Source organism: Physcomitrium patens, chromosome 5, assembly GCF_059467195.1.
Source record: "Physcomitrium patens ecotype Gransden chromosome 5, ASM5946719v1, whole genome shotgun sequence".
In the NCBI taxonomy this organism is placed as follows: domain Eukaryota; kingdom Viridiplantae; phylum Streptophyta; class Bryopsida; order Funariales; family Funariaceae; genus Physcomitrium; species Physcomitrium patens.
This window is the reverse complement of record NC_143414.1, coordinates 18,622,763-18,637,845: the sequence shown is the minus strand read 5'-3', so window position 1 is coordinate 18,637,845 and position 15,083 is coordinate 18,622,763. Positions and strand designations below refer to the sequence as shown.

The 15,083-nt window shown below is 40.1% G+C and overlaps 3 protein-coding genes across 4 annotated transcripts; 2 read left to right on the top strand and 1 right to left on the bottom strand.

Annotated features, from left to right (window-relative positions):
• Window positions 1-269: 269 nt before the first annotated feature.
• On the bottom strand, window positions 270-923 carry LOC112282834 (uncharacterized). Its single transcript, XM_024520911.3, has one exon. It carries the CDS (start codon window positions 921-923, stop codon window positions 270-272), a length of 654 nt encoding a protein of 217 aa, XP_024376679.1.
• A 528-nt stretch (window positions 924-1,451) lies between these two features.
• LOC112282440 (uncharacterized) lies at window positions 1,452-5,874 on the top strand. Of its 2 annotated transcripts, none has more exons than XM_024520017.3 (9): window positions 1,452-1,739; window positions 2,144-2,235; window positions 2,359-2,430; window positions 2,620-2,726; window positions 2,940-2,995; window positions 3,194-3,395; window positions 3,704-4,472; window positions 4,732-4,801; window positions 4,952-5,874. In XM_024520017.3, exons 1-9 carry the CDS (start codon window positions 1,638-1,640, stop codon window positions 5,669-5,671), a joined length of 2,190 nt encoding a protein of 729 aa, XP_024375785.1. In that variant the 5' UTR covers window positions 1,452-1,637; the 3' UTR covers window positions 5,672-5,874. The 2 variants fall into 2 exon arrangements, with proteins under 2 accessions (XP_024375785.1, XP_024375786.1); XM_024520018.3 differs by having other exon boundaries at window positions 1,463-1,739; window positions 2,336-2,430.
• A 548-nt stretch (window positions 5,875-6,422) lies between these two features.
• Window positions 6,423-8,703, top strand: LOC112282441 (uncharacterized). Its single transcript, XM_024520019.3, has 4 exons — window positions 6,423-7,267; window positions 7,624-7,788; window positions 7,965-8,016; window positions 8,157-8,703. The coding sequence occupies exons 1-4, from the start codon at window positions 7,023-7,025 to the stop codon at window positions 8,235-8,237; spliced, it is 543 nt and encodes a 180-aa protein (XP_024375787.1). The 5' UTR covers window positions 6,423-7,022; the 3' UTR covers window positions 8,238-8,703.
• The last annotated feature ends 6,380 nt before the right edge of the window (window positions 8,704-15,083 follow it).

The window sequence follows — 15,083 nt, the reverse complement described above, 5'->3', positions numbered from 1 at the left end:
TTCATTTGATTTCACTCGTTCATTTATTCATGCTTTCTACTACCCATAGTGAGTGTTTAAGCTTGACATTGGATTTTATTTATTTATTTATTTATTTATTTATTTAGTTCCTTCACTTATACACACATATACACATTTCATAAACCCAAGTTTGTAAAGACCCACGAGTATGAACAGAACACAACCTTGTTGTTGTCCACAATCAACACTTAAATTAAAACTTTTCAATACTAAACTCGAAAAAGAAGCCCACATAAGGAAGAAATCTATCAACTGATCAATGACATGGCCTTGTCGGATTTGAAATACTGCACCATGAGAGGGTTGGTTTGAACGTCCTCCAGGGCGACGTGTTTCTTCTCCTTGAGTTTGAAATCCTCCTCCAGCCTCGCAAGCAGCTCCGGGCTGATTTGTTTGTCGCGCTTGGCCAAGTGGTGGGCGCACAGCAGGAACAGCGGCGTCGGGACCTTGCCCCCCGATTTGGCTCCGAAGAGCTTGAACACGCCGCGCACCACCGCCACGAAGCTCTTCGCCGTGCATGTGAGCAGGAGCAAGACGAACTCCTTGGGATCCACCAGATCCGAAGGGAAGTTGGCGAGCTTGAAGACGTTGTCGACGGCCGCGGCGTGGATCCCGATCCCCGCCGCCATCTCCGCAAGAGGCACCTGGTTGATGTATTCCAGTTCCTTGGTTTGCTGGTACAACTCAATGAGTTGCTCCATGGTGGGGGGCGGAGCGGTGATGTCCAGCTTGATCATGGTGAGGAGGTTTTGGAAGTACCCCAGCGCGAACTCTTCCAGGTTCTCCGGCTGCGCTCGTATGGCTTCTTTAGCGAATGTCTTGAGCAGCGTCGGCAATCCGTTGGGGATTTTGATTTGCTCCACACAGTATATTGGTTCCTGGTCAAGAAGGGATTTTGACATGGTGGATTTAGGGTTTCTGATCAGTTTTTATTTTTTATTTTTTTTGGGTTTGCAAATTTCCACTGGAATTTTGCATCAATCAAGACCCATCAAACAGCGAGCTTATGGGTCAAAATTCTGGTGATGGAAAGACACAAAATTAGGGTTACGTGCTGGTTTTTCAAACATGGCAGATCTCGATCAATTCCAACGTTCATCCTGTCACACTTTTTGTCATTCAAGGGCACGGATAAGTGACCAAGCTCTATGTAAGAGCAAGAGCGAGAGCGAGAGCGAGAGAAGGACGTCTATGGGCGACTCAACGGTTACAATCACACAAATCATGAGCCCTCCGGAAACTACCCATCACCGAAAGCTGCCAACGGAGGGTTATCCGTTAAAGGGTGAACGGGTGAGGGACGAATGAATGAAATCCGGTGCACCTGCAACCAATGATAAACATAGTCATTCATCACCCCGAGACTAGGGAGGCATATCCGGAGAGAACTAGACCGTAAAGACGAAGCGAAGATGCCCCAGTTTCCTAAAAGTCTAGACTCTAAACCCTAAACCCTCCGTTGGTTTTACAGGAGTCGTCTCGTTGTGTGAAATGCGGGATTCGGAGTGCGCAGATTAGGTTCTGTTTTGTTGAACATGCTTTGTAGCAGCGCTACATGTGAAGATACGGGCTACAGTGTAGTGTTTGAATCGTTGTGAGATTGAGGTTGTGTGGGGATGATGCGCCAAGTGCCGTGGGAGAGCTGGCAGCAGTGGCAGGATGTGCGCTGCTGCTTCTTCTCCAATTCGCCTGCTCGAATTTCCGAAGCACTGGATCGGGTGAATTTTCTCACGAGAACCTTGGAGAAATTTGGGCATTTGCTTGTTTTGTGATGACATCGTATGTTTTGACATGAGTTTACAATTGCGTAAACTCGCTGGAAATATCCAGGCTATCTTTGCTTTATTTCTTATCGTCTTGTGGGAGGGATACGTTTGAGAGTTCGTGGCTCGGGAACTGAATCGATCTAGAATTAGGGGTACAGTGTAGTATTGTTATGGAGGCTGGATTATTTTAGTCAACAGTGAACATCGATTAGGTCTCAGAATTTTTGAAGGGAATGCGTCTCCTGTGTAATTTTTGACCACGTTTGAAGAAAAGAAGTGGCTTTATTAAATAGCTGAAATTAATAATTATGTATGAGAGTTCGTTAGGTCAACCGGTTTGGTTTCCTGGTTTGTAGGTTTCAGCATGGCAAAGCAGGGGAGGCTTGCCGGTGGCCGTGGAAATTACTGCGGAAATCATCAGTATACAACAACGAGATTCTTTGTTAAAGTAAGAAAAAGAATTCCTCGTCTACTCCGGCGTTTTCATTTAGCAGCTAGATTGTCCCTCTACAATCTCGACTTTGTTGACACTGATTTCCATGATGAAGATGTTTTCGTTTGAAAATTTCAGCACAGAGGTATCTCCAAGTGCAGCGCTGCCCGGAGAAATGCTTCGAATGATGTATGCTATGGCCATCATGAGGTGAGCTTTGACTATTCTAAAGTACTATTTGAACCTTGGCTTTATTGGGGCATCTCTGTCGTTGGTATGTTTTGCCTGATCACTCTATTGATTGCCGAAGAGATGACGCTTACTTTTAACAGTGGTCTATGGAAGGGTTTGATCCGTTTGTCAGCTATCTTAATAAAAAACGAATTGGTTGGATGATAGATTGGTGAACGGGGTTGTGGACCAGTCTGTTAGGCGAAACACATCTTCTGTAGCGAATAGGGCCGAGGATGCTCGTCTTCCACGCGTTTTTGTTGATATTCGTCATGGTGCGTAAGAATCTTCATCAGAGTGCTTTTGATTGTTTTCCATATTTGAGTGAGTGTTATCGAAAATGGATGTTGGCAGTACACTTTTCACCATTATCAGGCGATTGTTTGTTGATTCGATTGTCATAACATGTTTCCCTTCTTTCTTCTTAGCAAAAGAGGTCAGCACTTTCACGTAAAGATACTCAAACTTTGTCCTGCTTTTTTTAACAGAAACTTCGCATAATGAGCTGCCATCTCTACCTCTCGTGCGTCATGCAAGCAAACAGGTGTGTACATGCCATTTTCTTCCTATTCAGTTCGTACTAGAACACTCCTCAGAAAGGTCGCTGTGGCTGAGTGACTTTACCTTTTCCTTATCTATGCTTTTGTTAGAAGCTACAAATGTATGCGTTATTTGTGGGTTTGGCGTGCTATAAAAAAATTTCACTTCTCAATCTATCTGGTGGTGTTTTGATGATTCTCAGGCGCTTTTATGGTTGCAACAAAATTACTGGGAAGAGCAAGAGCAGCTGGTCCCAAAGAACCAAGGCACATTGAAGACAAAACTTATTCAACATGCTCAGGTGATCTATGAAATTCTGGTCTTACAGCAACGATTACTCAGTAAGGAGACAAAAGGACAGGACTTTAAACAGCAGAGATTGCCTCTCAAACGCGCTCTTAAAGGCAAGCCTCGATTGAAGCAGTAGAATCACTCTTGTAGTTCGAGTAGCGGGCTCTGTGGAGAGTATGTGGGTTGAGCTCATGATTGTTATTATCCACAGCTTTGACTGCTAGATCAATATTTGAGAAACCTACGTCTCCTCTGGTTCCACTGGTACCAACACTGCTGAGCACTGGACGTTTTCGGTTTCTCCGGTTGACTGGCTGTTTCTCCCTTAAACACATGATGTTAGTTTCCCCGGCCTTGAATACTTATTACAGTGGTCCTAGCTAAGTGCTGTTATTGAATGTTGTTGTGTTTCTGTATGCAGGCCTCAAACGACAACAACAAGCTTTGTTACGGGAGCTGTTGGAGCTCACATGTTCTGGAACCTCTGAACTGATATTTTTGCTGGTGAAGGAGGGACTTTTAGTTCATGATCTAAATCCAAGCTGTAGCTCTCCCACGCCCAGCATAGAGTCTTTCAATGATGAAAGTAACGGTGAATTTGATGAACTACCAGATTCTCCGTCTTCAAGTGATGGTTTGGGATTTGATGAAAGGCCTGAGGATAATTCTGTAGCCGCATGGAAACACACTTGCGTGCAGTTGACAGAGCACTTGCCTCACCTACCAGCGCTTTTGCTCTCGAGCATTGTTGCAAGTCTTACAGCTATGTTTGGTGAATCAACTTCTAAAAAGGATCAGAGTGGTAACTTAGCAACGTCATTCTGCAAAGAGGAGCTTGTTGATTGGGCAACGTGGATTCTCGATCAGTCATCTGCTCTACCAAAGAAGAAGAAAGCACACTCTGGCCTACCGAAGTTTATTGAAACAGGCGCTGATTTGCAGATGCACGCAGTATTCCCGCAAAATGCCTTGAAGGAGATCGCTCATTTGTGCATGCGCTGTAGAATGGAGAAGGAATCGCTTGTTAAGCTTATCTCTCGTCTTTCTCCACTGGTTAATGACAGCTCCTTCCGCCGACGTGCTGAACTGCTGGCAAAGTGTAGTTTGTCTTTCTCGAACGACGTGAAGGCCTATGCAGACACGGAGGAAAGTGGAAGGAGCTTTGTTGATCGCCTTCGAGAACCAGACAGGTATGGACATTTTTGAGGTTCCATACTAGCCGTCTGCTGTTATATTAAAGCTGTCAACTTGGAGACACATTTTAATGGAAAGAATCTATAAGTCATGCAATTCCATAATGTCATTATTGCCTCGCACATCGATATTATATTCGAGTACTCGTCTCAATTGAGAAGACTAGTTTTATATAGAACTTTCTTTCCGGAATGTGCAGAGTGTCGTGTACACAGGTTGATTAATTTATTGATCACTTGTTTCTTGTGATTGCAGTGCACAGAATGAGGCGGATGGGGAATTGAATTTGGATACCGCACTGGTGAAGGCAAGAGAGATGCAACAGGTGATGTTCTCATCGATACAGTTCTGTGTTGAGTGAACTTTTTTTCAATCTAACCATCGCATATTTGAGTATTCCTCTCTTTTCTTCGGAAACTCAATAGTTTTAGCATTTGGGCTCAGCTCACTAAGCATACGTATGCTTAAATGGCAGATGGCGATGGCCAAATATGTAGCCAATCTGAAGGCTTCTGAGCATATCCGCACTATGAAGCCTCCACCAACTGCAGGACCTTGGTCGAAGGCTAAAAGTTGGATACCATGTGCAATCGGAATGCTCCCATCTGCGCATGATTATGAGGCTATTCTTCCTCGGCTCGATTTGGAACAGAAAACATCAACTCCAGTTGAGGATGACCAGACAGGAGAAATTTCTATGTCTACCCATGAGGTTCAATCCTTCGAGAGAAATGTTTCTGACTTCAGCTATCAAGGATGTGGTCAAGGTTTGAAAAGGAAAGCCTTCGAAGCTCATGCTGAAGTTGGACCCGAAATTGATTCGAAAAGGACCAGAGTAGAAGACCAGCCAATGAATGAAGCCAAAATTGCAGGTCACGATAACAGCGTTGGTTCTGATGTTGGAAATGAGGAACATTTGTTACTAACAGACGGGGCTAGAGGGATGGAATGTGATGATGAGACCATCGAGCCAATGAATGAAGAACAATCATTTTTAGATGATCGTACTGTAGAAGATGACGCTGACAAATTGAAAGGCAATATTGATTGCGAGACGGACCTTAGTCTTAGTTTTGGCTTCAAGATGGAGGAGGTCCCTGTAGCGTGGCAAGGCTGTTTGCTACAGAGAGGAGTGCTACAGCTGGGGGCTCTGCAAGAGCTGCCGAATTTGCAGGCAGCGATCCGTGTGCTCTAACTGAGTTATGTCGTGTATTTCTAAAAAGCGCACTTCATTCAAACTTCACTTCATGGAAAAATTTTGAACTTCAATTTTGGGGCTTAGGTAGTAGGTGCCTTGAAAGAGTCGTTTTTTCGACTTCTGCCGGCTCTCTGCCAAGCTCTTCCAATATTTTTTCCTAGCTTGTTTCAAATACACTATTGGGCTATCTCTGAAGTGAACTCGTGTGTGTGTGTGTGTGTGTATTTATGTTATCTTGAATGAATAATTTAAATTTACTTTGAACAAACTACTTTTAAAAGTGGGAAGAAAAGTCATTCATTGAATAACTCTGGCAATCGTTGTCGTCATTTCGGTTCGCTGAATCTTTTATGTCACTGCTTGCAGTTGGGCTTTCTTCTGGAACCCATGAAGAAAAACTGAGAACCAGAGCGATTGAAGTCTTGTTTGAAATCATCTGTCTCGTCGTAAAAGTCCGAAGGAAACGAAATTATTGTGCAATCTTTACTTACAAGCTGCTGATTCTTATCCTCCCAGGCAGACCGTTTGAAAACCTCGTCTCAATTATTACACAACTCGCGGAATCCATGAATAGCTGCACTAAATTTATATGCAACTTTGACCCTCTGAGTGTACAGGAATGCAGGGAGGAAAAGAGCCGCGATGAAGGGCTGTCCTTAGATCCCCAGTCGGAACATCCTACTTCACAGATTCGCACACAGAGTTAGATCCTGCAGAATGTGACATGAAAGGCGATATGCGGATTCCAGGTGCCCACTTTACAATTTCCTTGCACTGCGGCGATGTTCGTCGCTCTCCTGGGCTCCCACCTGCCATAGCCATGTGATCCGTGGAATTGACCCCCTGTCGCAGACTGACACTGTTGTTACTGTCAAGACTGCCAACTTGTGCCTCAACCCATGAACACACTTTGTACAACCCATAGAATAGTTGCACTTTACTTGGAGATTGAATGTGCGAAGCTTGAGATCTACACATTAGTCGACGACGGCGAGTCGATTTTGATGTCCAAGTTACCGCGTGATGATTTGTCTTTGACTTGTGGAGCTTTGATTTGGGAAGGGAAGATGCTGGGTTGCAACGCCAAGCTTCGTGACTGAACCATAAACGCTTGAGGTTGTGTGTTCGATGTTCGAACACCAGAGCTGATGCTTCACATGTGAGCCCTAACCTCGGAGAATCTGTTCACAGTTGGAGGGGGAGCAGTATAGAGTTTGGACTGAATGGGTTATTCATGCTTCAGCGTATGAGGTGCTGAGCGTTGTTCTAGGATTTAGGGGTTGGATTTCTCGAGTTTCGGCATTCGGGCTGAGTTTTGTGTGCCAACGAGAGGACCCGGCTTTGCTCAATGATGTCGGGTGAACGGGGACGATTGATGGCCAATGTGCGGCAGAGGTATAGCTTCGCTCCGGACTATGGAGTAGAGCTGGGCTTAGGGGCAGCCCCAACGTCTCTCCCCGCAAATGAACCTGCCCCATTGCGCCGCACGGCTGAAAATCTCTTGTGGCTTGCTGCCGCAGTGTTTGCCATCTACTACGGCGATTCGAGGCACCATCTCTTCCATGTCTTGTTCTACGACACTCGCATTCGGAGGTCATCCATTGTTTCATCCCTCCCAATTTTGAGCTCTTACCTTTCACGGTTTCTCTATCCATCTCTAACATTTCATCTCGCGAAGGCTTGATTTTTAGGCTCAAATCCCCAATGCAAATGGCTAGCTGTCGGTGGATCTTAATTCCCTCTTACTATCTCTTGAGAAACTCTACGCTAGGATTAATGTGGATGGAATCAAACCTGTTTCACTCTGACGCAGGTGAGATGGAAATATCCAGCGTGGAATCAAGTGTATCGTTTTGTACACGAAAGCTTCGGAATGGCTGTGTGATGAGGGATTCATCTCATTTAGTGTGAGAATCTCTGACGGTAACAAGTTTCGTGCTCTGATGCAGGTTTCCATTCCAATTGGGCTTGCTAGGCCTCGCTATAAACACGGCAATCTTCACCTACTTGGCAATCTGGTTGCGGCATATCCTCAAAACTGAGGATAAGTGGGAGCTGATCGCACCTGCCGCAATTCCTACTGCGACTCTAGTTGGTTTAACATCATTCTTGCTGTAAGCCAACCTTCCTCGCAGAAGCTCTCTCCCAATTATTGCCTTCTAATGTAGCCGAGTCCTCTTTTAGCCACAATCACTTCCTGATTAGATATATGTTGCTTGCGTGAGCTTTGGGATCTGGAAACGTTGATGTCTTATGTGTATCTGGTCTGCGTGCCTTTCGCTTCCTGCAGGTTTTCAATTGCGCTTTGGCCAATTTGGGGCTTCTTGACCCTGCCACTGCTGGTGATGTCTTTAACTAAACCATGTAGTGCTAGCATGACTAAGATTTCTTTAGGATGAGTTGGTTTTCTTTGCTGATGTAGCAGATTCGCTGTTTGTTTTTTGAAGGCTTGCCTGACCTTGAATTGTCTCTGTGCTTGCAGTTCACGCTGTTTATGGCTTTGGTTGTAATCTCACCCTACCTTCCACCGTATGGATATGCGGAGTCGCTACGGTCGGACTAAATCTTGAGAGTTGTTTTGGCTGCAAACTATGTGCCAGCGTAGGTCAAATTTAAGATTCTGCCGCTGTTTGCTCAGCCCGTCGCCTTTTTTGCGGTGCGTTGAATACACTATGGGTATACTGGCTGCCCTTTCATCAGTCTCAAGTGTACAGGGAATCTGTGCTTGTTCACAGTAGCTTAGTAATAACTACCAATACTTCTACATTACCAATTGCTACAGTTGTGTCGGTTTTTATTGTCTGTATGGGTTATTTAATTCTTTTACAGGAGCGTGGAATTCGAGCAGCTTCTTGCTGGTGTTCGACACAGGGCACAGCTTAGATTTGCCAGTGTTGAACTTCTCCATAACACGATTGATGCTCTGAAAGATTCCTCGAACTGATCTAGTTCACGTGATATTGAAAATAAGTTACTGCTTCTAGGATATGACTTTGGGCAAGCTTTGAACGCCAAAGAAACATTGACTACCTGCGTCTACGAATTGTTGATTTGCATTTTCACTTACAGCTTTGTTGCATGTTTTTTCTCTTAAGAAAAAGAAAAAGGTATACCGTCAGGCTGTTGCTAATGAATTGGAGGTAAGCAGGACTGGACAATGACGGGAGAACTATTATGCTCATCTTGATTCCCTCATCAGAAGCAGGCTGTCAATACCATCCAAGTGCAGCTAACTCCTCTCGCTTGCAGTGTACAACTTTTCTAATCAGAATCAGAAACCGTCCTCCTCTGCTCAAGCTACATCAGTCAGTGGTATTTCGTTGATTGATCTCGAAAATAGTTAGCCTGCAGGCATGATGCCGCATTGCATCACCCCTCACTTGTCTAGCGGATGTTTTCCGAATAGAGTACTTTTTCCACAGTATCTACAGGATGCCAACCGTTGCCGAAGCACCGACTGGTTGCAACATGGGCCTACTTACGGAAATAGATATCTTGTGTTGAATATGCTCCTTGGTGAAAACATTGAGAGAACCAAATGGGTAATGATATTCTTGATACGAATAGCAGGGGTGCAATAATATCGAATAGTATCAAGTGTTTCTTTAAAGCACACTTGCAAGCAGGCCTATATGTGCAAAAGTTCGCACGCGTAGACGCATTGATAATTGAGACCTAGAAAATTCTGTGGTAGAAAATTCTGTGGTAGCTGCTCCAATTTCAAGTGGATTCAAGATTAACTGCCGCCTGGGATCAAACGCAGAGGGAGGCCTCTGGAGTGGCAGGGCTATGCTAAGATACAACCATCCGAAACTCAGGAGTAATTTTTCAGCAGCGTGGACTCATTTCTGTACGTTTTTTTCGATAAACCAAGACGCTGCTGTCGGTGCTTATCAGACTTGTACGATGGACCAAGCAATATTTTGAATTAATAACAGATTAACCATTAATTCAAGCAATAGATGGCGTCAGAAACCAGACGACTAATTCAGGTCAGTCGAAAAGCGAAAGAGCAAGAAAAGAGCATTTCAATCCGTACATATAAAAGTCATACATGGTTTTTTGTTGATGTTATTTATGAAACCATTTTTTTAGATGTAAAATCAAACAAATATAATAGATTAATAATATTTAATATTATTAGATCTCCTTTTAACCCAGTTATTTTAGATTTATTGTGGCTAGAGAACTGTAATCTTTGAATAAACTAAATCTTTGAATAAACTAAATCTCTTAAAATCTTGATTTTTTTTATAATATAATCTAGATTTTTGTTATTAAAGTAGAAAGTCATGAGTCTAATATAATCAAAGCCTTATTGGTATATAAAAGACCTTTCATGCATGTTGCAAAAAAAATGTTATCTTTTGTTATTTATACCACATCCATTTTTGATGGTAGAAAGATTTCAAGCAATATTTTGAATTAATATCAAGATTATCAAGACATTCTTGAAAAAAAAAATGCATGTATTCTTCCAAAATTTTGTCTTTATAATTGCTCTATTGATCTTTAAGAAGAAATTCAATTGCCATTTGGACCAATTTATAGCTTATCATGGAAAAACTTGGTTGCACTCAAAGAATATATTGATGAGAATTTGGCCAAAACAATTATACAACATTCAAAATCTTTAGTAGAAGCTTCCATCTTATTTATTATAATAATAATAAATTACAAATGTGTGTAGATTATAAGTACTCAACAAGATTATTATTAAGAATATGTATCTTTTAACTTTTATACTGGAACTTCTTTATCAATTGAATCAAGCAAAGATCTATAAAAAAATAGATCTATAATGAACATACAATTTGATACATATCAAAAAAAGATATGAATAAAAGAGTGTATTTTGAATTACTTTTTATTTAAGAAAATTTTTAGTAGCCAAAATTAATTAGAAGATCTACAACAAATAATTTCTTGCAATTGTAGATTCATTTTAAGAATGATGCCATTATTTGGAAGGTGCTTCTAGTCTAGTGATTGTTTATATAGATTAAAAGAACCTCAAGTATTTTATGTCAATACATGTTTAACATTGTTGTTAAGTTTGTTGGAGCATGTTTTTGTCAAGATTTAAATTTAAAATCACATATCAACTAAAAAACAATAAAATTTGTTAAATTCCTTTTTTAGATGCTCTTATCTTCTAGTAAAGAAAAAGGTGCAACTTTTATCCATAGAAAAGTAGTCTTTTGAATGCAAAATGATCATGTACAAGCTATAAAATCAACATTAATTATTATTATTATTATTATTTTGAGCAAGTTCAATTATGTCTTCAAATCTTCTTATTTATAATATTAGAAATAAAATTTTTAAATCTCATATTACTTCTAGGTTTGAATTGAAGAACAATCTTCTAAATTTTAAGAAATGCTTACATGTTCTAAAAGATGAAGCACAATTATATGCTCTTTAATTTTTTTTTAATATTTTAATTACAAATTGTTTTAGATACAAGACCTAAGAATTTATATCAAAATATTTTTGGTGGCTTTAAATACAAAAGAAAATTAAATTCTTTGTAAAATCATGTGATATTCTTTCAAGATCATAATTTCTTTATCATTAGCCTTATGGACTTTTTCAACTATTATCTATATCAAAATGACTATGGTTTTTATTTTTTATTTTTTATGGATTTTATTACAAATTATTTAATTTAAAATTTATATAGTTTTATATTTTTGATAATAGATCATTACACTAAGATGATACATTGTGTAATATATACAAAAATTATCATAGGTAAAGAAACAATTAAATTTTTCCTTAAAAATATTAATTGTTATCATAGATTATCAAGTAATATTATATTGGATAAAAAGACTCAATTTGTATCAAGATTTTAGAGGGCTCTTTTTAAGATATTAAAAGTGGACATAAAACTATCCATGGCTTTTTAATTTCAAATTGATAAATAATTAAAATACATGAATCAAGTTCTAAAGTAGTGTTTGAGATGTACTATTAACTACCATCAAGATGATTAAACAACTCTTTTGTCATTGACAAAGTTTGCTTGAAATAAAATATTATATTTTTTATTTTAAAAATAAATCTCTATAATAATTATAGTTATTATCTATGACTTTATATTTTTTATTTCTCAATTATTATTCTACAATAAAAAATCTAAAAAAATATTTATTAAAGTTATATACAACAATGAAGACACAATTAAAAAAAGTACAAGAACAATAAAGATTCAATACAAATTTTTTTTGTAAGGAACAATCTCAATTCTATGTTGGCAACAACATATGTTTATTTTTTTTGTAATATTAAGATTAGTTGCCATTGTGATAAGTTGAATTATTGTAGACTAAGATTATTTTCTATTTATAAAAAAATCAATCTAATTGCATATCAATTACATCTATCAATGACTATAAAGATTCATCATGTATTCTATATGTCCCTTTTTGAGCCATAAAAGGCAATGGATATACTAAAAAGAAAGAAAATAGCACCTCTTTTTATAGAATTAAATAATAATCAAGAATTTGATATAGAAGAAGTCTTAAATTCAAGGCTATGCCAAAATAAGTTGACTATCTTGTATATTAGTATAGATATGATATTAGACAAGATGCATGAGAGCTATCTTAAAATCTTGCAAATGTAGTGAAGAAGGTTGATTTTTTTTCATCAACAATATTTATAAAAATTAAAATGAAGAATTAAGCTATAATCATTGGTCCTTGTGACAAAGGTTTCTACAAGAAAGTGTCACGGACATAGAAATATAGACTCGAGATCTAACAAGAAGTTCAAGAAGAACTCGCAAGAACTAGATTAATCAGATGAATACAAGAACAACACCAAAGAGGTGAGCTAGAGCTCCAAGAGATGTGTAGACAAGATTGAAGAACTCTTCAGCCTCGATTCCAATATATACTCCTATTTAGGAAGCTTCTCAAGCAACTTCTACCAACTAAGAAGCTTCTAGAAGGTTCTAGAAACTTATCTCTAGAAGGTTCTAAGGACTAAGTCCCTAACATCTTCTACTAACTAAGAAGCTTCTAGAAGGTTCTAAGAATTATGTCTCTAACATCACCCCCTCCTTTAGCTTCGAGGTCTCTAAGAAGCAATGTTGTTATTAATCAGTACCAACGCAAGAAAATGAAGATCTATCGTATAACGTCTGCTATGAACTCCAACTGTTGTTCATGAGGCAAGTGGTTCATCGGCCCTTGAAGCCAACGGTAGTGGCCCACTCCTTCAACTTCTGGCCAAGCATGAACTTCCGTGTCTTCATTGTGAAATTGTCCTGCAAACACGCCTTCTGGCTGACCATCGTAAGTAGGCTCGGACTCAAATACAATCACCAGTGATCGGTTACTCGGTAACCTCCGTCGTCGTCATTGTGTAGGCGGTTCTTCATCTCGGGATTGCCTTCGTGAGTTAGTCGGTTGAGATAATCTGATTGGCATAGTATCTATCTCTTGGCTATCCATATCAAAAGACCAAACTATGGCTACTGAAAAAATTCTATTTTATCTTGGAGAAAATAACTACATCAACTACGAATTTTGGTGGTGCTCTCCCCCTTTCTTATATTCTTGGGTGAGCAAGCTTCAGAAAGAAGCTATCGTCAAACCGACTTAGGTTTATGAGGATGTTGTTGATGAAACTCCTGTACCTTTTGCGGCGCATTGGCGAGATTTTCAGCTGGCTCCTACGTTCGCTCATTAATGTCGTAGCCGCACCAATGAACAAGATACTCCAACTTGCCCCACCTTAGTTGTGAATCTAGCACCTTTTCAACCTTGTATTCCTCATGGTTCTCGATCTCAATACTAGGTGGCGAACATTGCACTCTTCTAGAAAAAGATGACTCTCGATAAGGCTCCAACAGAGAAACATGAAAGATTGGATGTACCTTCATAGAAGCCAGTAATTCCAGACGGTACGCCACTGGATTGATTTGCTTCTGGATGATAAATGGTCCCAATCTTCGATAGTCCAACTTATCACATGGTCGCTTGGTCTTGATATTCCGTTGAAGAAGCCATGCTTTATCTCCAATTTTGAAAGTAGGTACTTGATTCCAAAATCTATCTGCAGACACCTTGTAGGATTCTTGAGCGGATTGTAATTGAAGCTTCAACGTATTTTGAAGCTCTGATAGTTGTTTCACAAATCCTTCAACTGCTGGATTGTTATTTGTTGATGGACTCAATAAATCAAGCTTCGGATGATACCCATAGTTGAAAAAGAATGGTGTGTATTGAGTCGATGCATGGAGGGTGTTGTTATATGCAAACTTGGCTAGCGACAGATATGTGGTCCAATCGTCTTACAGATAGTTGATGCTGCATCGTAAGTATTGTTCCAAGACTTGGTTCACCCGTTTCATTTGGCCATCAGTTTGAGGATGAAAAGCTGAAGAAAGCTTGATATCCACCTTCAGTTTCTCAAAAAGAGATCTCCAAAACTTTGATACGAACTGGGTTCCTCGATCTAATACGATATCATCCGGTAGTCCATGATATCGATACACATTATCGAGAAAGAGCCTTGCTATGACTTCACTGCACGATGTCTTTTTGCAAGGGACAAAGTGCGCCATCTTTGTAAGCCGATCTACCACGACAAAGATGCTGTCAAATGAGTTCGATGATGGCAGGTCCATGATGAAGTCTATGGAAATTGAAGACCATGGTCGACGTGGAATCGGCAATGGCTGTAGGAGTCCATAAAGGCAATGCCGAGGATTCTTGGATCTTGAACAGATGTCGCAGGAGAGGACAAAATCTTTCACATCCTTCCACATTTGGAGCCACCAAAAATCTCGAGAAATAAGCTCCAAAGTCTTGTTGAATCCAAAATATTCCACAGCTGGAAAATCGTGGCGAAATTGAAGAACTCGGAGTCGTACTGGTCCTTTTGGGATATATAACCGCTCCTCAAAGTATAAAAGATCTCCCTCCACCTTGAACTTGTCGTCATTGGCACGCTGCTTAATATCAATGGCTATTGAATCTTCAATGGTCACGGCACATACCTGATTTAGGAAGTCAGCATCAATTGGCACAATAGTAGCGCAAAGCTGAAATTGCTTTGGCTTCAACAATGTCGCACATTGTTGATCAAACGCTGCTTCTCTAGCCTTTGGTACAAGATGTGATCTCCTCGATAAGGCATCAGATAGTCCTTGTTGCTTTCCAGGTCGATAAGTGATAACAAAATCGAACCTAGATAGCAACATACTCTATCGAGCTTGATGTCGATTTAGAACTCGAGCCGACATGAAATACTCCAAATTCTTGTGATCTGTGTATACGGTCACTGAGTGTGCAGCTCCTTCAAGAAAGTGACGCCATTCTTGGAAAGAATCCACTATAGCAAGAAGTTCCTTATCGTGGATCTCATAATTGATTTCAGCAGCAGAGAA

Bases quoted from the DNA above. Each gene is read 5' to 3' on its own strand.
- LOC112282441 (XM_024520019.3), top strand. From the start codon at position 7,023: ATGATGTCGGGTGAACGGGGACGATTGATGGCCAATGTGCGGCAGAGG. The intron at 7,268-7,623 runs GTCATCCATTGT...GCTCTGATGCAG, and splicing joins TACGACACTCGCATTCGGAG to GTTTCCATTCCAATTGGGCT. The intron at 8,017-8,156 runs GTGATGTCTTTA...CTGTGCTTGCAG, and splicing joins TCTTGACCCTGCCACTGCTG to TTCACGCTGTTTATGGCTTT.
- LOC112282834 (XM_024520911.3), bottom strand. From the start codon at position 923: ATGTCAAAATCCCTTCTTGACCAGGAACCAATATACTGTGTGGAGCAA.
- LOC112282440 (XM_024520017.3), top strand. From the start codon at position 1,638: ATGATGCGCCAAGTGCCGTGGGAGAGCTGGCAGCAGTGGCAGGATGTG. The intron at 2,236-2,358 runs GTAAGAAAAAGA...TGAAAATTTCAG, and splicing joins CAACGAGATTCTTTGTTAAA to CACAGAGGTATCTCCAAGTG. The intron at 4,473-4,731 runs GTATGGACATTT...TTGTGATTGCAG, and splicing joins CGCCTTCGAGAACCAGACAG to TGCACAGAATGAGGCGGATG.